A 22,357-nucleotide genomic window follows, 5' to 3' on the forward strand; every position below is an offset into this window, starting at 1 on the left:
TGTTTTGTTTTGTTTTCTGGTACCGGGAATCGAACTCACAACCTTGTGCTTGCCAGGCAGGCACTTGTGCTGCTGAGCTATATCTCTGACCCTAAGGTGGAGAAGTTTTTTTTGTTTTTTTTGGGGGTGGGGTTGTTTGTTTGTTTGTTTTTGAAGAAGTATTCTAAAGTGTTGTGAATATACATTTAACAAATTGGCTCATTTAATTTGGTAGAATATGGTAATAAGATCAAGGCTGTGAATTTACCTCCCAGCATAGCACCAAGGTGGATTAGTTCTGCAGTCTGCTCAGCTCTCTTAATGTTGGCAAAATCACTCTTATTGATGCTTTTACCAGAGGTTCAAATATGATTTTACCTGTGGATGCACATCCAGATCGTCAGGCTACTGAAAAAAAACCAAACCCTGAAAAATGTACCTCCAAGAGAATTTAATGAGGTTTTCTTTCAATATGAAGAATGCTAATAGGGTATTATTATCACGTATTCCTAAACATTTTTTACTTGGTAACTCATTTTATTTAAAGTAATGGTCTATCAATAATATCCAGTTATGTTTTAAAACTATTTTCCCATAGATGATTGTTTGAACAAGGTTTTTTAATGTTTGATAAAAAGACCTTTTATCATGTGATAGGTTAAAAGAAGAAACTATAAACCTGATTGTAATTTTCAGTCTTGCTGAGAGGTATTAGTGTTAACTGAGATTTATATTGTGTCTTTATCTTCTTTTTTTTCAAGCTGATAATGAAATAAAGCATCAGTGTGTATAAAGCTCTTAAGATAAGGAGGCTGATTTAAGAAGGGTGAGCAGTTCGTAGGGGTGCCAGGGTACGTTACAGGGTAGTGCTGAGCATGTACTTAATCCGTAGCAAAGTTTAGTAGTGGTCTTGGGGTGGGTGGTAGGGGTCACAAGGATCATTGCGTTTAGAAAGTTATTCTCTTTTAAGAGTTTTTCAGTAGTGAAATATTCAGAAGATAGGCATCAGAAAGGAAAAAGAGGACAAAGCATCATATTAAATAGCAGATTGGGAATTGACTCCCTAAAATGTGCAGAAAAATATGCTTCAGCCAGCTTTTTTCAGATGAACTCCTCTATTAGGGATATTCAGACTTTTAAATCAGTATGCCTATACTAATTAATTAGTAATAGTAATTAGTAATCAAGTTGATCTTTAAGGGATCTACTGTTTTACTGTTAATGAAGCCTGTTTTTCTTCTAAATTTTCTTATTCCCTGAAAGCTTTTAAATATAGAACATAGACTATAATTAAGGTAGAGCTATCTACAGTTTTTCAGAATTTGCAGGGGTTATTGGAATTATCTATGTGATTATTTTGAAATATTTCTCAGTGTTCTACATATTTTTGTTTCCATTTTAGAACAAAATCCAGTCTCATAGCAGAGGAGAATATAATGTTTACAGCACCTTCCAGAGCCATGAACCAGAATTTGACTACTTGAAAAGTTTAGAAATAGAAGAAAAGATCAACAAAATTAGGTGGTTACCCCAGAAAAATGCTGCTCAGTTTTTACTGTCTACCAATGGTAAGTGCACACCTTTGCTTTTCATGTGCCCCTCTGTGCACATGCTCCATAGATGATGCTTTACATCTCCAGGAGTGTCATTGATTTATGTGGAGAAAGATGCTTACCAGTTTTTCTTCCCTTTAAAAAAACTGCTTCTTTCTCTTTTTTACTGTTTACTGGCAGTTTTCAGATTCTCTGCAAGATTATCTGGTACTAATTTTTGATCACTCCATGTCCAGTTGGTATGAAAAGAACACCATTACACTTACCGTCAGTTCTGTTTTTGCTACTTCTCAGCTTAGAGGCCGGGGGCAGGTTCCTAGAATTTTCTTTATCAGCGAGCTGGAGATAATAATTTTATATTATGATTTTGTTATGAGTTCTAAATGTGTTAATTCTTCTACATGAGTGTGAATGCTGATAAATGTTAATTTCCTCTTCCTTTCCAAGTGTTTCCAACTGTAAATGTAGAGTGCGTTTTGAAAGGATGGTACATCCAGATGTTGTGTAGGCGAGCATTGTTTTCATTTGACTTCATGACATGTTGCCTTCTTCCCACAACCACATGACCAAAGATGACTCTTTCATAGCACTATACTTGCCCAGGGAAAGTTATCAAGTGAAGATTAGAATTGTGTAATGAGTCTGGAGCAGTTTGAAGTCCTTTACAAATTGAGGGATTTCTTTCTGTTCTAATATTTTTTCTCTTAAATTCTTTTTTTTCTTCTTTTTGTCTTTTTGAGACAAGGTCTCCCTATGCAGTTCAAGCTGGCCTTGAGCTCACTTTGTAGCCCACGCTGGTCTTGGACTTGCAAGGATCTTCCTGCCTCAGCCTCCCAAGTGCTGGGATTACAGTCATGTGCCACCATGCCCGGCTTTTCCCTTAAATTCTTGCACCTTAGGGTCTTGAGTCTATAGAGAACCATTAGAGTGATTGCTGTGGCAGAAGGTACTTTAGGATCTGGGTAGCATAGTCCATAAAAATTTATTTTTATTTTATTTTATTTATTTATTTTTTTTTTTGGTTTTTCTCCGGTACCGGGAACTGAACTCACGACCTTGCAAAAAATTTAGATTAAAAACTTTTGAGGCTGTCACAGGGTTAGGGAAAACCATTCACAATTTATCATCCTCATTTAGTAAGAAAAGCAAATTCTAACACTTGGCACCATACCATTTTCAGAATCTAAGCTGGTATGCCTCTTGGCCCACTACACTGAATTCTGGTAATGCAGTCCTCAAAATATTGCCAAATCTGTAACTGGCAGCATCAACTGTGTTTAGTCTGATCATATATTGGTTTACCATCTTAGTTCAGCTTTAATTTATATGATAAACCAAGTTATTAAAGTAGCACTCATGCCAGGTGTGATGGTACACACCTGTAATCCCAGCAGTCAGGATACAGAGGGAGGAGGTTCGCTGTGAGTTTGGGGCTAGCCTGGGCTACATAGTTCAAGGCCAGTCTGGACACAGCTATATACAGTGAGACTCTGTCTGAAAAAAAAAAGTAAAATAAAATGGGCTCAGACACTTCCCTTGGATGTAAAATTACTTCTTATATAACTCCTACTTTTAGAGAATAATCCCCAGGAATATTGTTACACATTTCCTATATTAGACTATTCGTTCCTAATAACTACAACAATTCATTTTTCATAGGCTAAATCATTTCACTTTTTATAAAAAGACAGTCTTAGATGTGAGCCAAAGTGGAGAGAACCGTATAATGAAGCCCCAGGGACCTATCATCCGGCCTCGGCAGTTCTGGTTGTGGCCAGTTCGTTTCTTGATTTCTCCTTCTTCCCCTTCCTCTGCAGTGTTCTTGGGAAGCAAATCCCATTTCAGCTCATGTGTAGGTTAAGTCTTACCTGTATTTTCCACAGGCTTCGTTGTGCCGCCTCAGCAACACATAGCCAGCAGGTGAGCCTTTCGCACACTACAGAGGCTTGAAAGAGACGGGCAGTGGGTGTCCAGCGGCTCGGGCAGGGGTGTGAACCTCCGTCCTTACCATCCATAAACAGAACCAACAGTGTCTCTTAAATATGTATGGAGTACGTATATTTGAAAAGTCTCCGGCTAGCATTACAAATTATTAAAGGCTCTGTAGAGTATGTTAATTTTGGTCATTTGTCGTTAATGAATTCTAAGTGAAACACAAGTGTCTTGGTTACTTTTCTCTCGTTGCAGAGACAAAATACCCAATCCCCAAACTTAAGGAAGGAAAAGTTTATTTAACCTACAGTTTGTGGAGGTTTCAGTCCATACTTGGCTGGCTGCAGGGCAGAGTGGCACATGGCACAGGGCAAGTGTTCATGGCAGCTGAAAACAGCAAAGACAACAAAGACAACCAGAGCAAGAGAGGAAGAGGTGGCAAGCAGCCTCTTTCCCTCCCTTACACTGTATGCAAACTGTCCGCTCCAGGGCGGGTATAGCACTCAAACCCATAATCCCAGCATTGGCTCATAAACTGTAAAACTTGCCCCATGACTGCTTGAGGATTTGGGGGGACACCTAGACACAAACCGTAACAATAAGTAACAGGAGGTTGCATGGTTTCTTGTAGGCTGAAAGTAGTTTTAACAAGTAGGCACAAGTATGGAAGGTTAAAACAGGTGTGGGCACTTTATCATCTTTTGTGCTTGGGCAAGGTAAAATGAGGAAGGATGCGAGAGAGGACTCAAGCAGTGTCAGAGTTTGTTAAAAGGATGGAAAGGAGCCGGGCGGGTACGAGGATCCGTGAGCTTAGATGCTTTTGAGACCCTGTTCCCCAAAATGAAAAGGGCTAAGCTCTGTGATTTAATCTCCAGTACTACCAAAAAAGGAAAAATAAAACAGTGATTTGGGGAAAATGTCAGTATCTGTTAGATAGGGTAACTTCTTTATTTTGTGTAGTTTTTTTTCTATGAAATACAGCATAATAACTCTGCAGTAAGTCTTTATATTCAAAATTAGAAACTACTGCGTTGGAAAACATCATTTCATTTAATATTTCTTCAGGTGTTTTCTTTTTAAAAAAATCTTCTTTTGCTTTTGTCTGAATCTTCATTAATTCTTTGATAGTGCAAAAGTGTCTGACCTGTTGGCCATGAGTCTTAAATATGTGAAAAATAGCGTTCACTTGTAAATGGCTTGTTGTTAGGTGGTTTTTGAATCTTGTTAGTAGCTGCATTTCCTCAAAGGAAACTTGTTGGCGTGGTTTTCCCTGCTCCACCGCTCTGCTAAGGCAGCAGGAGAACAGGGAGTCAGTTGTGAAGGCAGGCATAGGGAGACAAGGGCCTCTTGAGAATCTAATAATTCTCTCCAGAAAAGTGCCTGTGGGTACATAGGCCTGAATTTTTTTTATGGTGTTTGATCATTCATTCTTGCCTACCACTCCTATGGCCCAGAAATTCTAGTTTTAAAATATTTTTTGTGTCAAATATTAATTTATTTGTCACCTGCTTTCGCCCTAAAGTCCTGTATTGAAATCGTGTATTTGTACTAATACTGTGATATCCTGTGTTCGTTATTGAAAAACAGTTGTAAATATCTTGAATTTTACATTTTATCACTCTTTAAATTTTATTTAAAAATTTTTTTTCAGGGTGGTTGGTTTATTTTAGAGGGTTTTCATCCTGTAATATAAGGATCATAAATTAATTTCTTCCCATCTGAAAAATTGTTATGTATATTGTGATTTTTCTATTTGGATATTTAATGAGGATTGTGATTTTAAATAGGTCACAAGACAACTTTGGGGCGAGGGATAGGTTTATTCTCATTGTCTGTAGATGATTTAAGGTACTACACTTTATCTTAGCCAAAAGGCCAAGAAGTGATGATTTCAGAACAAATACTTACTTTCCAGAATTTAGACAAGGCTCATTTATCTGTCTAGGTTATATAAATATATATAAAGCTCATACACAGGGACATGTCACTTAGCTGCAAGTGAATTATAAACAAGACTACATAGACAGCCAGGTGTGGTGTTGCACGCCTGTAACCCCAGCACTCCGGGTGGCTGAGGCAGGAGGATCGTTGTGAGTTTGAGACTAGCCTGGGCTACAAAGTGAGCTCAAAGCCAGCCTGAACTGTGTAGCGAGACCCTGTCTCAAAAAGACCAAAAAAAAAAAAAAAAAAAAAGACTACATAGAGTTTAGAAGCAGTACTTGAGTACTAAAGTTAGCAGTTTTTATGTTTATATTTCATCTTTGAGAAAAGCATCAAGTGTTCTAAACAAGGCAGATAGAGAATAATCACTGCAATCTCTAGGAGTTGTTTTACAATGCTTTTATAAAGTGGCTTTATACATGTTTCAATTTTTATTACACCCATTTTGCTATGAAAGGTGATCGGGGATGTGATAATCTTATATAAAATGGCCATTTTAGGGTTATAACAAAACGTAAATGAGCGTTCATGAACCCACAGCAATAATTCTAAATAGTGTATGGATAGATACTCCTCCCTACAGGGAGTATAACTTCTAAGTGTGACCTGAATGTGGCGACTCGCTTCCAAATAGAATATACAACAGGGGAAATAAATTTAACTATACAGTGGAGAAGACTGGCAGGCATCAAAATTACTCACATCCACGCGCCTAGCCATAACATACTGGTGTTACATATTCCCTTAAATGATGCAGTGAGAAGTCACTTCATCTTTGTGTTCTTCCTAGAAACCCCTGATCCCAGTTTGAGCATGAAAAACAGCAGGCAGATCCAGCTGAGGAGCATTCTACAAAGGGATCTGTCCATCATTACTCACAGCTGTCCAGATGTAGAAAATGAGGGAAGGTCTAAGAAACTGCTCAAATAGAAGAGGCTGGGGAGACTTGATGACTAAATACTGTGGTGTTTGGATCCTGAAACAAACCCCAAAAAAGAATGTTGTAAAAAAAAAACCTGGTAAAATTTTGAGTAAAGTCTACAGTTTCATTAATTGTATTATACATTAATTTCTTAGTTTTGGTAAATGTACCATGGCTGCTTATGACTTTGGTGTTTGAGGATACCAGTAAAGGGCATAGGAGAACACTGCTCTATTTGCAGATTTTCTACATGTCTAAGTTTAATTCCAAAATAAAAGTTTATTTTTTAAAAGATACTGCTTTATACATTCTTGGTATGTAGGAATTTTGTCTTTGTGCAGGAGTTAAGCACATATATTTCAGCAGCCAATTTTCTTCAGGCCCTGTTTCCTACTCTTTTCCTGACATAAGAGGGGAGGAAAACCAGATTTAAATGGAAGAATCTGTGGAATCATTGATAGAAACTGCTAAAAAGTGTACCAAGGGAGCTATGTCTGAACCATTTTCATTCGAACTATTAGGCAACATTAACCAAGTTCATTGCTATTCTCTTTAACTTTATAAATTAAAAATGTTTATGTGATTGTATAATAGGTTTTTACTAGATAAGGTATGTTAAAACTCTTCCAGGTAAAATATGCAATGGCATATTTAAATTGTCTTAAATGGTATTTCTATCAATATTACCTTTTTTTGAAAGAGCTCTCTTTATTATCTTCCTAGATAAAACAATAAAATTATGGAAAATCAGTGAAAGGGACAAAAGACCAGAAGGGTATAACTTGAAAGAAGAGGATGGGAGGTACAGAGATCCTACTACAGTTACTACACTACGAGTAAGTATTTAAGAAAAAATGATTCTGATGAATAGGATTTTATATTTATCTCATGTAGCTGAAATGCTGAGAACGTGCATAGCAGTAATTACTGTCAAGGTGTCCTACCTCCTCCCCTTCCCTCCATCAGTAATTCTGTAACAAGTTGATACTATTTTGGGGCTGGAGATTTAGCTGAGCGGCACAGCGCCTGCCTGGCAAGTGTGAGGTCGTGAGTTCGATTCCCTGTACGGGGGTTGGGGGGAGTTGATACCATTTCTCATTTCATCCTAGAAACGGAATTACATAATTACATAGCTTACTGTAACACAAGGCAGAACCAAGACTCAAGCACAAGGACATTTCTGCTGTATTACTGTTCATTGGCTTTCATGGTTGAAATGTCAGTTGTTAATAGCAAGGTTAAGTTCCAGGTTTTTCTTTGCAGATCAAAAAAAAATAGAACGAAAAGGGCTGGAGACATAACTTAGTACAAAGGTCCTAGGTTCAGTCCTCAAGTACTGCAGGGGGAGAAAGGCAGATCTTTCGGTTGTAGTTTAAAAGTACTAAGAAATAGATGTTACAGATTAATTTCTTTTTTAGATTCATTAATTTGAACCCTAAAAATTTATTAGTCTACTTGGGTGTGGTGGCGCAAGCCTGTAATCCCAGCACTTTGGAGGCTGAGGCAAGAGGATCGCTGCAAGTTCAAGGCCACCCTGGGCTACATAGTGAGTTTTGGGCTACAAAGCAAGACCCTGCCCGCCCCCTAAAATTATCAGTGTTGAACATCTTTTAAGTGAAACATTAGAACTAAGAAGTGCAAATTCTAGTAGTATTGCTTCCAGTAAAAGAAGGTAAATTGTCAGAAAAATTTTTTTCTTCGCATTTCAGCACTTTTTAAATTAAGGATCAATATCATTTGCTTTTAAAAACTAAATCTGTATTCTACTGTAAAAAAAAATGAAGCGCTCTATTTACTGCTGTGTGAAACAGTGAGCCTTTTGTAAATTGTTTTTCGTGTCTTATTGACAGGTGCCAGTCTTCAGGCCCATGGATTTAATGGTGGAGGCCAGTCCACGAAGAATATTTGCCAATGCTCATACATACCACATCAACTCCATTTCTATTAATAGTGACTATGAAACTTACTTATCTGCAGATGATTTGCGGATTAATCTTTGGCACTTGGAAATTACAGACAGGAGTTTTAGTATCCATTTGATTTTTCTTTTTTTGGTGTTTGATAAAGCATACTGTGTCCATATTGAATTTATTTTCTTCTTTATTATACTGATTCCTTTTTATAGTGTCTTAATATATGTGGACTCTTACTTTTTTTCCTTTGTATATATGACTAACCACTAGAGGAGATTACTTTATGACGATAAATAACATAATGCATTGATTTCAAAGTTTAATTCATGGAATTATCAGGGATTTGTGTATTTATGAAAATAGGAATTTATATTTTATAATTTAATTTTCTGGGTTTTGTGGGGGCTGGGGGGGGTTTGGTACTGGGAATGGAATTCAGGACATTGTGCTTGCCAGGCAGGGGCTGTGCCACTCCCTGCCGTAATTTCTGTTCAGAAAATCAAGTTTGAGGAAAGTGTATTTGGTTTTAATTATAAAAGTACTTCCAACAAGGTTGGAAAAAAGTACACACAACTTGTATTTCTTGATGGCATATAAAATCAGTAGAAATTCTCTAAATTCAATTTTTATTGTTATATAGCCTCCTAAAACTTATTGTGCATATTTAAGTATGTAATACAAACATACATACCTGTGCACACTGATACATATATACAGGATAGTAATATATATAAATATATTTATTAATTTTTGTTTGTTCATTTTGTTATTGAGATAGAATCTCACTATGTAGTTCAGGCTGGTCTTAAACTCACTGTGTAACTCTCACTGGCCTTGAAGTCAAGGTAATCTTCCTGCCTCAGGTTCCTGAGTGCTGGGATTAAAGGGTTTCTGTTTGTTTTTTTTGTTTTGTTTTGTTTTGTTTTGTTTTGTTTTGTTTTGCTTTGAGTTTCTTTCATTCTGAGTAGATTTGGGCATCTTTTTCATGTTCATCAGCCAATTAGCCAGTTGTATTTCTTTTTACTTTTTTCCAAGTTTTTACACCAGGTTTATTTTTTATTTATTATTTTTTTTAAAATACCCTTTTTGTGTTAAGTAAATTTTGCTGTGTTTATATGCAATTAAGCTCCTTTTCATTCTCTTGAGATACATTTGTTTTGGAATTCTCTTAATATTTATGAAAGCAAATATATTGATCTTTATGGCTTCTGGGATTTGTATCATAATTAGACCTCTACAGGCTAAATTAGCCTGTACTTTCTTCTGAAATCTAGTTTTTTATTTTTTAGCTTTAAAATTTAATACTTCTGAGTTTATAATAAAAAGTAGAACGCAGTTCAGAATTAGTGATTGTTTTTAAATGTATGAGTGAATTCTAGATTTGAGGAACACAGGATTATATTTGCCCTTTATGAAAATGAAATTCCTTAATAAAATGCTGCCTAGATATTGTGGATATCAAACCTGCCAATATGGAAGAGCTCACAGAAGTGATCACAGCCGCAGAATTCCATCCCAACAGCTGTAACACATTTGTCTACAGCAGCAGTAAAGGAACCATTCGGCTCTGTGACATGAGGGCATCTGCCCTCTGTGATAGGCATTCTAAATGTAAGTCTAGAGCTGGGGAGGTGGCTTGATGGTAGAGTGTGGTGGATGGATATAATTCTGTGGTATGTTTTTAAAAAATAGCCTGAAACTAGCACCAGAAATGTATTCAGGGGCTCCTGTACCCTTTGGGGCTTCTGGCTGTGAGGCATTCCCCCTTATGGAAGCATATGTAGCAGGGCTCCCTTGGGGCTTGTCCATTGATTCCCAAAGAGCATATATTTTTAGTATTCCAACCTTACATTCAAGTAGACCAGTTCTTTGTCCCTTCTCCCTTCCTCATCCCTGTTTTCTGTTTTGATTTTCCTAGGAAGATTTATTCAAAGAAGTTTTCTTGGCTTAAAAATAAATTTTAAAACCATCAGATTGTGGGCTGGTGGTGTAGTTCAGTGATAGATCCCCAGCACAACCAAAAATGAATAATGGGAAAAAATTAAAGGGTTGTAATAGTCTTTTCATCTATTAAATGTATTTGAAATACGGAACAGGTATAAACTGTTACCAAAATAAATTTAGCTGGCCACTAGAAAAAAATCTTGGTATGATTTGGAGGAGTGAGGATGGTGTGTTTCTCACAGTGATGATACAGGCAGTGGTCAGTGATGTTGCAGAATATACCATCCTGGTGTGTGGAAATTAAAACCCCGGGTAAGTCCAGTTCTGCTAAATTAAGCATATGACTTTGGAAGTGTGCATTATCTTCAACAGTAAGTCATTTTCTTAAGAAACTTTGAAGGGAATTACATTACAATGTTATATAGCCGGCCAGGTGTTTCTCAGTCCTTTATTAGCCTGTGATTTTACCTCACTGCTAGGAAGTTTGTGAATGGCTGTTTCAAAAATGATTTGTCCAGGGGCTGGGGATTTAGCTCAGTGGCACAGCGCCTGCCCGGCAAGCGCAAGGTCGTGAGTTCAATCCCCGGTACGTGAAGACAAAAAAAAAGAAAAATGATTTGTCCAAACCAGACCTTTGGTATACCCTGCCTTTCTGTTTCTCTCTTTTTGCTTGTTTTTAGTGTTTGAAGAACCTGAAGATCCCAGTAACAGGTCGTTTTTTTCTGAAATCATCTCCTCTATTTCTGATGTAAAATTCAGTCATAGTGGTCGCTATATGATGACTAGAGATTATTTGTCAGTCAAAATTTGGGATTTAAATATGGAAAACAGGCCTGTGGAGACGTACCAGGTATTTGTAGTTCTTTCTTGAATAAGCATGTGTCCTGTATACTTTCAGGTGTTCAAAGAGGATTTTGTATAAGGTGTTAATCCCAGTAGACTTTGTTCACCACTAGGCTTTTTTCCTGAGGTCTGTGAACTGTCACTTTCCCGTATGCTTCATGTGTATGTACCTACGTACATGGTGTTGTAAGTTCAGTTTTTTTAAAGTGTGATTTTGTTCTCCAGTTTAGTTCAGTATTAACTTCGTGTGCTGCTGTGCCATTAAATGAGAAGGGATGAGCACGCTAAGTGGGGCTAGGGGCAGGAAGAGGGCTGGGGGAAACAGTGCTAGTTGGGGTCCCTCCAGCTGGAGAGTGTGTGATGGTAGTTGCTCAAGAAGTTAAGCTTCACATGCTGAGTCAGATGAACTTGAATTCCATGCTTTGTTGTAAGCTAAAGCAGAGGGGCTTGAAAGCTCACCAGGTTGCTCTAGGAGCTGCCTATTGGTGGGAAGATGTTGGTCAGTTCGAGATTGTTAACCAGCTACTACCTGTGTTCCGTGTCTACTACATCAGAGAAAAGAGGTTGAAGTACCCAGCCCAGCACAGGGTAGGGGATAGCAGAAACTCGTTAGGATAGAAAATACTTTACACTGTATCTTAGTTTTCTCATTGCAGAGGCAAAATAACCTGACTCCCACAAGTTAAAGGTGGTTTATTTCCGCTCACAATTTGTAGAGGTTTCAGTTCCTTGTTGGATGGCTCCAAAACAGGGTGGTATGGCAGAGGGACATCACAAAAGAGAAACAGCAGTTCATGGCATGGAAGGTAGGAGCCAGGAAGAGCAGCAAGCAACAACACCAGCAGTAGCAGCCTTCTTTTATCACTTCCAGGCTATCCACCTTTTGGTGATCCCTCTGATTATCCACACCCAGACCTATGCTAAACCAATCAGTGGACTAATGTAGTGATCAGAAACCCTTGATCCCACTGCACACTTACTCCCAGCATCACACAAGCCTAGATCCAGCTGCCTCTGGAAAGCCCTAGTTATAACCACATGAGGCTTTGGAAGGGGACATCTAGTTACAAGTTATAACACATTGTCTTAGAACTAGAGTTCATAAATGATACCTTCTTTATGTTATACATTCCTAATAAAATTGAAACAAAGTTTTTAAAACTTAAATCCTATTTGACAGACACAAACCACTCAAGATTCTCTTAAACAGTATTAGAAATTTCAAAATACAGTAAATACTACATTGAAATAAAGACAGATCACGTACTGTTTTGTTTTCAGAGTACGTTTTTGATACAGTTCCTAGTTAACTCTGTCATCCCATTGAGAACTGATTTGAACCTAATTGAGAGTAGCTAGGAAGCTGAATTGTTTGGTGAGAACAATCAGCCCCTGTACTGTGTGTAACCTTGACTATGGGTATTGTGAAATGTTACTGAGTTTGAGTCATCTACTGATATGTTACTGATTTGTTGATTTCTGCCTATGATGAATTAGATTAATGATTGAGAATAGTCACGAGATTAGCTCATATAGATTCAGCTATTTTTGTTCAATTTGTACAATCATCTTGCTGAGTTGTATGTGACTGAGGGGATTTTCTGATCTGTTTTTCACATTGCATGCAGACATATTTAACCTCATGTGAGTTCCATTGTTCTCTAATACAGATTTTCACTTAAATATCATGTTGATATGCTTGAATCCTGTTGAAAGTAGAATGGACACTTGAAATGATAATAGGTTGTTTCTTAAAGAATTCTAATTTAGAAGTTACCATTATTTCATTTTAAGATTTTGTTTGAGTGAAAAAGGGCTAGCTGATAGATGCTTTTTCCCTCATTACAACAAATATTTTGAAATTTTGCTCTGTACTTCAGCAGTATCAATGTTGAAATGTATTTCATCTCTGAGACCTTTTACATACCAGATTCACTTTCTTATTTTTGTGAAGTTTTTAGGATTATAATTCAAAATGTGCATTCTCATTAGCTCTTGACAATCTACAGTGATAGGAAGTGATACAATCAGATTTCTAAACAAGGTGGCCATTAGAACTTAGCGCAGACCAGAGCATCACAGTGTGCATAGGGTGTACAGTACACTGAGTTAGAAGCATAGGCCTGTGGCAAACGCGCGTGCTGAACATGCCGTGTGGAAGCAGTGCTTTTATCAGCAGTTATTGGGTTGAAAGCCACATAATGATAAATCAAATATTACTATAACGTTCTTTTGTTAGTCTCTTATCTGTCACTGTAAAAAATTTTGTGGCCTAAATATAGTGGTTTGGCTTATCTGGGTAGGTGTACTGTGCTCAAAAGAGAGTTTTCCCCTGTTCTACAGTGGGAAAGTGTGTCTCCTGCAAGGGGCTTTATGTGTTTGTAAAAGGGTAAAACACCTTATTGTTGCTAAGAAGATTGAGATTTACCATAATCACAAGGTGTGTGTTATCAATATACATAATGCTTTTTTTTGAGCTATGGCAATATTAATCATTTTCCTGATTTAACTGGATAGCTCTTGAGGCAAAAAAAAAAAAAAAAAAATATGTGTTTTTTCCCCAGGTGCACGAATACCTCAGAAGTAAACTTTGTTCACTGTATGAAAATGACTGCATATTTGACAAATTTGAATGTTGTTGGAATGGATCTGACAGGTAAGTGATTTTAATTTGCATTCTTATTCAAATACAAGTTTTATTAGGTGATAGAAACCTGTTTCATACCTCCTGTTATAGTTGCCACATTAGTTAAGAATGTGGCCAATATTATTTAGATTTTAGAGTCCTAAATTCATTTCCTGAAGGAGTTCTCAAAATAATTGCAGTGACCTTAGTACTAGTGGTACTGACAAATGGAAACTAAGCTTCAGATTTACTAGTAAATGTCACACAAAACATCTGCAGCAGAAAATTATAGATAACTTACTATTTAAATATCTTAAGATTTCCCCCTTTATGAGGCAGATGAATAACACTTTGAGCTAGGTACATTGGCATACCTATACACATCTGTGGTCCCACCTGTTTGAGAGACCGAGTCAGGGAGATCACTAGAGCACAAGAATTTAAGGCAGCAAGACCGTTTCAAAAAAAATTCAAAAAATCACATTTCTCGCATGGCCAGCACTTAATTAAAATGGTGACTTTTCACTGTTCCTTAAAATATGTAGTATATGTGCTGCCAAAGCAAGCACCCTTAAAATATTTAGGCAGCAGCTTCTTTGGATTTGTATGCACCAGTTTCTCCATATATTGCATTAACACCTCACAAAAGTAGTCATTTATACATATTAACAGTATTATCACAGGTAATTACCCTTATAATAATAAACAATTTTGTAGCAGTATGTACAGTTCATCAAAATCTATAGGATTCTTTCCAATGATAAATAAGCTTTACTTTTAGTTGTCAGTATTATTTACTACTTACTATGATCCAGTTAAAACATAATTTTGAAATTATTTTAACTTGTAACTAGAGATATTTTATTCAGTAATAATTTCACCATAGTAATGTAATATTATTCTGGTGTTGTGATAATAGGATGTTATAGAGGGTAATAGAACTTGGAATTTTTATCTTTTGTCTGGTTTTTTCAATTATACAATGATCTGATTTTAACATAAGGCCCAGCAATAGGCTGATCACCCTGAAACAGAGGCCTTTCACAGGGGCGATCACACAGTGTCTCTAGACAGCTGCCAATAAAACCGACGCATAAAAGGGAAGGAGAGAGGGGGCGTTGCCGTAACAGGGTTTGTGCTGCGCTGCTACAGCGACTTCTTCCTTGTGCTCTGAGCAGTACTAAGTTATCTCCTTCAACAGTAAAACATTTTTTGGAATAACTTCAAACTTACAGGAAATGTGATAGAATAACACAAAGAACTCTCCGTCTAACTTTTACTCAGGTTCCCTCATTGCTGTTTGCTCTACCTTGGTCTTTTCTGTCCTTATTTATAGCTTTAACCTGTCTATATAAAAATCTATGCATGTGGACACATACAGACTTTTAAAAACTGTGTATCCCTTGGGAGTAAACACCAAATATGGTGACTGTTACCCCTAAATTCTTTACTATCTCCTATAAGACAAAAGCACTGTCCTACAAATGACAGGGCAGGCATCTAAAGCCGAAATAGGTACACTGATGCGGTGCTGCTGTCTTAATTCTCAACCTCATTAAAATTCCACCACTCATCTCAGACATTTCCTTTATGGCAGAGAAGAAAACTGTGGTCCAGGGCCCAGTCCAAGATCCTCTATAGCATTTATTTGCCACATCTCCTTCTTACCTTTATTCTGGAACAGTTCTTTATTCTTTCCCTGTCTTTTATGGCCTGGGTATTTAAAAAAGAAAAACAACCACACACCAATTACTTCATAGAATATTTCTTAATTCACTTTTTTTTTTTTTTCTTCCCCCTGGTACCGAGAATCGAACTCATGACCTTGTGCTTGCCAGGCAGGCTCTGTGTTGCTGAGCTAAATCCCCACCCCCTTAATTCAAGTTTTGTCTCATGTTTAGAGTCGGGTTGTACATTTTTGTCAGGAATGACAAAAAAGCTGACCCAATGATATATTGATTTATTTACTTACTCATTTATATATTGAGATAGGAGCTCACTATGTGGTTCATGCTGGCCGTGAATTTGCTTATGTAGCCCAGGCTGGTCTTGAACTCACAGCAGACCTCCTGCCACACAGCTACTGGAGTGCTGGATTTACAGGCAGGCACCACCATGCCTGGCTGATAATCTTTAAAAGTACAAATAGCGAAAGAATAGACCTGCTTAATTCATTAAAACCTCCAAATTCAGATAATATGAGGATGCTGACCCAATTTATATAACTCATTTAAAAAGAAATAGTTCCATTATTTTCAGGGGCATGCACCAACTGGAGTTTGATTAAAATTTTTGTCAAGTGTCCTTTGGGGAAATAGACATTACTAAATAGATGATAATCCTTTGTAGGTTACAGATGAAGCATTACTTCGAACAATTCCCTAGTTTCCTGTAATCTCATTTATAATAATTTGAATCATGTGATGATGTGGAAGTGGTAAATAGTAGGGGCACCAGACCCTTTCCAAACTTTCAAGGGTTCCAAACTTGTGAAGTTTGTGCCTTTGAGTGTACTTGTGAATGTTGATCAGTGACATACTGCACATTGAATTGACAGCACATCCTGGGCCCAGGCTCAGTGGAGCAGGCCTGCAGTCCTAGCTGCCTGGCAGTTTGGGACAGGAGGAGGATGGAGGATGAGTGCCCCACCAGCCTGTACAGTAGAGGGAAAACTCATCCCCTCCTGTCCCCACCAACAGTGTGTGTCTTGAGTAGGCTAGAAATTTGGTTCTCCTTGGAACTGATACTTTGGAAAATATTTGTTAAAAGATGTTTTTTGTGGTATAGGTAAAATGCCTACCAATAAAAATACTATATACTACTTTGTAAACATTCTCAGTAGTGTATTTACTATAAACTGTGTAAACCAGACTACTTGAGGATGAGTTCAATAGCTTATAATTTACATGGTAAAATAAAGCATTAGTTTTTTTTTGTTTATTGACACCCACCCCTCCCCACCCCTCCACGCCCCCACCTCTCCCCCCCCTGTACTGGCAGTCAAACTCACAACCTTGAGCTTGCCAGGCAGGCGCTATGCCCCTGAGCTAAACCACCAGCCCCCATAAAGCATTAGTTCATTGTGGTATTTTACAAATTATGGAGGGGGTTAGAATGTGTGAATGTGTTTCTGCTTCAGTAAACTGTCTAGTCTGGTTGACCACATGACCTATAATTGCAAAAGTTATTCAGCAAAATAACTCAGCATTAGAAGTTTTACTGATGCTCTTGACTTCGCTAATAGTTTTGGTAGTCATAGAACCAAATGAATTAGTATACAGCCAGGTTTATTTTCAGTGATTGGGTTGACACCAGTAGCCCCATCTCTTAATTCAAAGCTGCTTGAAGTAGATGCCTTCATATGGAGTCCTAGGCAAGGGTTAGTTATGGAACCATCTCGTATCTCGTGTTCCCTTGTTTGACTGAGTGTTCTGCTTTTACAGTGTTGTCATGACTGGATCTTACAATAATTTCTTCAGAATGTTCGACAGGAACACAAAGCGAGATATAACCCTAGAAGCATCACGAGAAAACAATAAGCCCCGCACGGTTTTGAAGCCACGCAAAGTCTGTGCAAGCGGCAAGCGAAAGAAAGATGAAATAAGTGTTGACAGCCTAGATTTCAACAAGAAAATCCTTCATACAGCCTGGCACCCCAAGGAAAATATCATTGCTGTAGCTACTACAAACAATCTGTATATATTTCAAGACAAAGTGAATTAGGGTCGGCATTCCTAGCAGAAGAGCCCACTTCCTGCTTAGTTGAGATAGTTGAATCTAGCATTCGTACCTATAAAAGAGAGAGGTCCATTGTGGCACCCCTTCCAGTGTTTGACAGTGTGCCATTCGACAACACATGTTTATAGCTACATGGAGAAAGCTCTGTGGAGTCCTCCCTGGTGTTCTCCATGTCTGCTAGCCATTTAGGTAAGGGTAGGGCACTTTTAATTTAAATGACTTCTTGCACCATCTTGCCTAATGGACTAGATTGGACTGTGTCAACACTGATTTACTCCACTTTTTATGCCTTCCATTGTGATGACGTCAAACACAGTGAACGCCTTCAGTCATGCTATGGGATTTAATTGTGTATCCTCATTACTGTATCATTTGTGGGGTACACCCCTCCCCTTTTTTAAATTAAATACAGCTCATTCTTACTGTGGCTTGTAGCATTCCTCCTCTCTGGCCTCCTGGACTGTCCCCTCATCTCTCTTACCCTTGCCCCTTCCACCCAGTCTTGGTGGTGGTATATTAAAAAACGAACGAAAGCACACAAAGTGAAAATTGGGGTCAGTGGTAAAGGGGGTATGTGTTGCGAACAAATGTTTAATAACAGATGGCTGTAATCACTCCTTGCCATGTCTGGCAGTGAAACTAAGGAAAAAAAAAACTACTACTGAATAAAAGTGACAAAGAATGGAGCATCTGGTTTTCTTTTTCTTTTTAACCTACCTCTTTAAGCCAATATTTTGTGTCATACCCTTGGGTGCAGTGAAATGAAATGGGTTTCCATTGTTTTATTGGTATGTTTTGTTATTTTTTAACAAATGTTCTTTTTCATGGAGAAGGAGAGGTATTGGTTCTGTGTGAACGTGTTCTGAATATATATTGGTATTAAGGATTTCATGATCTATAAATGCTACTAGAGTTTTTTTACTGTAGTTATGAGGGTATTGGATACATTGTATCTATACTTTTAACTCATCTGTTACTGAAATTATTGTAAATGAGAACCTAATTTGTAGAACTTCATTTTTAAAGACTTTTTATAGTGTTTAATTTCATTTTTGCCTTACTAAATACTAAGTGAAAGACTTAAAAATGTTTTTAACAAGTTAAAACTTTTTTGTCACTCAGTCATATAAGAGCAGAAAACTAACATCTAGGAATTTCATAGATAAAATTGACACTACACCAAATACTTTTTTTTGTATTTTATTGCTATCAAATCAGAATCAAAATGAAATGTAATTTGCCATAGATATTTTTCTTGTTTTTTGTTTCCCAAAGCCTATATTAAAGACAAACCTTTAAAGATACAGTGTTCAAAAAGTGCTTAATGGACTCCAACTGCTGCCTCAAAGATTTAGATCTATAAACGACTGCATTGTCCTTAAGTGGTGATACCCAAAGACGAAGAGGACCCCTGGTTTTAATAGTGGGATGCCCTTTTGTCAGTCCTGCAGAAGCTTTAATGGAGAAAAAGATGGACTTTATTTTTAAAAGATGAATCGAGCAGGCATTTATATTATAAAGAATGGTAGTATATTTTGTTTGAGCGGTAATATAACAACAACCTTGAATACAGAGGACTCAAGTGCTTGTATGCCCACTACCTATTGTTCTCTTCTTCAGTAATGGAAAATATTGAACTCCACCATAATTTCCTCTCCATTATACAAATAATTATGTCTTGTAAATTAAGTTTTTAGCACACAGGAGAAATTCTATGTAATAAAATTACTGTATCTTTTGCACATGAGTTTGTAAACACTTGATTATATGTCTGATAATTCTTAATGGCACTTTGACTAATTTATTTGGGGATCTTGGGTACATTCGTAATCTGTTACACTTGAGTTGCAAGTGGGCTATTCCTTTATCAGAAGTATCAGTGGTATTCTGTTTTCTGATTGGACAACTTTACAGACCATCTTTTTGGGAGATGGTTTCCTTACACTTTGCTTGTATTTCTTGAGGTGAAATACCAGCAAATAGCTCTGAGAAATTCAGTTTTGATTTGTCACTAGCTATGATAATTCTCATCCATGACACTAAGGGTTAGTTTCAAATACTAATGATAAATAATTACTAAAATTAAAAATGCCTTTATCAAGGATTGCTATGATGAATTACTGTAACTTTTAACTCAAGTATTTAATTTCTTTGCTGTAGCAGACTATAAGCCCAGCCACTCATTTTATATGGTCATTAACGTTTTATTAATAAAAATTATAGAATAAAGTCTTGTCAAGTTGCTTGTATTCCCTGAACTCTTGCCACTAATACACATATGCTGTCCCTTCTCTCTCAACCTTTTGAGAAGATTACGGAAGAACATGTATTCTGTTAAATCTCTGATTTTTGTGGCTGGGCAATAAGTTAGTTTATAAATCTGTGTAAATATGCTTATATAACAACTACTACGTATTAAATTTTTTTTGAATCCTTTAGTCTTGGAGTAAAACAATACATGCAACTTTTTTCCTTTAAAAATTACGAGCCTTGGGGCTGAGGATTTAGCTCAGCGGCACAGTGCCTGCCCAGCAAGCACAAGGTCGTGAGTTCAATTCCCAGTACCAGAAAAAAAAAAAAATCATGAGCTTTTTTAAAAACCTTGACTGTGAAAGTTAATTCTGGTTAGTTATACAAAACTGTAAATATGAACCTCGAAGTTTTTCTGGTGTGGAACTCATAGAGCAGTGTGTTTAGTTAGAAAATTGTGTATCTGTGGGAGCTAAGCAGCACTGATAAAAAACATTTTTAGTGAAACCATTTTCTTCTCTGGGGATATTCATCTTTTTTTCTACCACATACAAACTTAGGTGGTGATAGTAATGTGCACTTCAGAAAGAAAACCAAGTGCTGCTTTTGTTCCCTAGGAAAGCGATAAGTATATGCCATATCATCAACCCTCAGGTCTGTTTTCTTTTGTATTTGAGAACACCACTTTTTATGGTAATCTTGTCTGGTCACGTGTGTGTGCGTGGATAAGATTGCTTACACCCCTTGCCCTAGAAGCCTTGAGAGCATCTTGCTTTATTTTATAATTAATCCATATGAATCAAATTACAGCTATTAGATGAGTGATACTCCACTATGTAAACTACTCCTTCTGTCTTAGAACACCCACCTTACAGGCTTAACATTAAAAAGTCCTTCCCTACCTAGCACAGCGCCTATCACAGAAGGCACTACAAAGACTGTTTTCATAGGCATTCTTGAATTTGGCAAATGATAGTTGCGCTGGGGTGTGTCCCGTGGATGGAGTGCTTGCATGCACATGCGACTGTGTTCAATCCCCAGCACCGTGCTAAAACTGGCATCGGGGAAAAGATGGTACTATTTCGTTGCATTTTTAGAATGTTCTACTTAAGCTCCCACTAGTGAATAGCAACAAGTTATTTGACAGCTTTCCCACTAGGGGGCAATGGTTAAGTCTTGAATAGCATTTGTGAGGGATTTTTAAACAGGAAGTTCTTTTTCTATAGTAGAAGAGAGCTTTGTTACTAAAAACCAGATTGGGGACCAAATGAAAGCTAAATCCAAGGTATTTGTATATGTGCAAGTAAGACCACAATGCGGCATGACCCAAGAGTAAGTGTGTAAAGACCCAGTGCTGGAGGGAGAGCCCAGATGCCAGCTGGTGTGCCACTGCCCAGCCCTTTGCAAAATCAGAGCCTATGGGCAGTTCGTTTTGTACACGAGGACCGCAGGGATTTTATGTTGCTCATTTGCTGACTTAACTGCAATATCTAAAGTTCTTTTTAGTAAATTATATTCTGAATACATGCTCTTTGGAAAGTTTGTTTTTGTTGTATTTCGTTGTTTTTAAGAAGGAAAATGTCCTACCAATAGACCAGGCAACTCCCATTGATGTTTTTATGTATTTTATTTTCTGTCCTGGAGGCTTACTGCTTTTTATAGAAAATCACTTCAGAATGGTTTCATATTTTATGTCTGTACTCAACATCTTGAGCAGTTTCCCCCACATTCTCTGTAAGCAAAATTTCTCTATGTAGTCTAATCTCATTACATTGCATGCCCCATACTTTAACTCAGCCCACTGTTAACAGATTGTTTTCATTTTCCAGTAGGAATATGAAGATACTGAACACACCAGTGTAGATGTATAAAGTCATTAGGACACATTCCTAGAGCTATAATTATGTTACTAAAGGATATATTTAGTATCTGGTGCATACTGGAGATTTTCCTTTTCATTTTGATTTAATAAAAAAAATCAGTTTCTATGTTTGTAGCTTGATCCTAATTTTTGTTATCTGGACCCAAGACTTAACCAGACATGCTTTATAAATGTTTTCTCTCAATCAGGCTTCCTTTCAGCAGAGCCTTTTGAAATGCAGTAGTAGTTAATTTCTCAAAATCAGTTTTTTGCCTAATTCACAGTTACAAAAACATTTCTAGAAGTTCAGTAGTTTCCACTTTCCACATTCAGACCTGTGATCCATTTGAGTTTTATGTGTGGGACATTGATAAAAATTACGTACAGTGCATACCATATGTATGTAGATCAAAGCTCATTTTTCACACTTGTGTTGTTTATTTCTGAACTATTTCATTAATGTATGTGTGTGCACTTGTTACCAGTATGTCGTCTTGTATTTTATGTAAGACTGGAAATCAGGTAGTGTGAATAATATGACTCCTTTTCAAGTTTATTGCTTTTTTGTTTTGTTTTGCCTTTACCTCATTGACTTAAAAGAGCAAAACAAAAAATGCCTTGGGGTTTTGATGGTTCTTGAATCTGTAGACCAGGGAAAGTGGACATCTTGGTATTTATCAAACCATAGATACGACCTATGGCTCCATTTATTTCAGTCTTTGCTGCTTTTACTACTGTTTTCAACTGTTAACATACATTCCGGATGTGGTGGTGCAGGCCTGTAATACCAGCACTCTGGAGGCTGAGACAGGAGGATCATTGCAAGTTCGATACCAACCTGGGCTACAAAGTGAG

The 22,357-nt window shown here is 37.2% G+C and overlaps 1 protein-coding gene across 1 annotated transcript in view; it reads left to right on the plus strand.

Moving 5' to 3' along the window:
• Ppp2r2a (protein phosphatase 2, regulatory subunit B, alpha) overlaps window positions 1-19,620 on the plus strand; it is a gene marked incomplete at its 5' end in the record, with an annotated part of 71,556 nt that extends 51,936 nt beyond the window's left edge. Inside the window, 7 exon segments of the mRNA XM_013514116.1 lie at window positions 1,382-1,547; window positions 7,051-7,163; window positions 8,178-8,355; window positions 9,687-9,851; window positions 10,865-11,034; window positions 13,592-13,683; window positions 17,097-19,620. Of these exon segments, the coding sequence (XP_013369570.1) occupies window positions 1,382-1,547; window positions 7,051-7,163; window positions 8,178-8,355; window positions 9,687-9,851; window positions 10,865-11,034; window positions 13,592-13,683; window positions 17,097-17,376 (1,164 nt within the window).
• Between the last annotated feature and the right edge of the window lie 2,737 nt (window positions 19,621-22,357).

Source organism: Chinchilla lanigera, unplaced genomic scaffold, assembly GCF_000276665.1.
Source record: "Chinchilla lanigera isolate Chin_1 unplaced genomic scaffold, ChiLan1.0 scaffold00002, whole genome shotgun sequence".
Classification (NCBI taxonomy): Eukaryota; Metazoa; Chordata; class Mammalia; order Rodentia; family Chinchillidae; genus Chinchilla; species Chinchilla lanigera.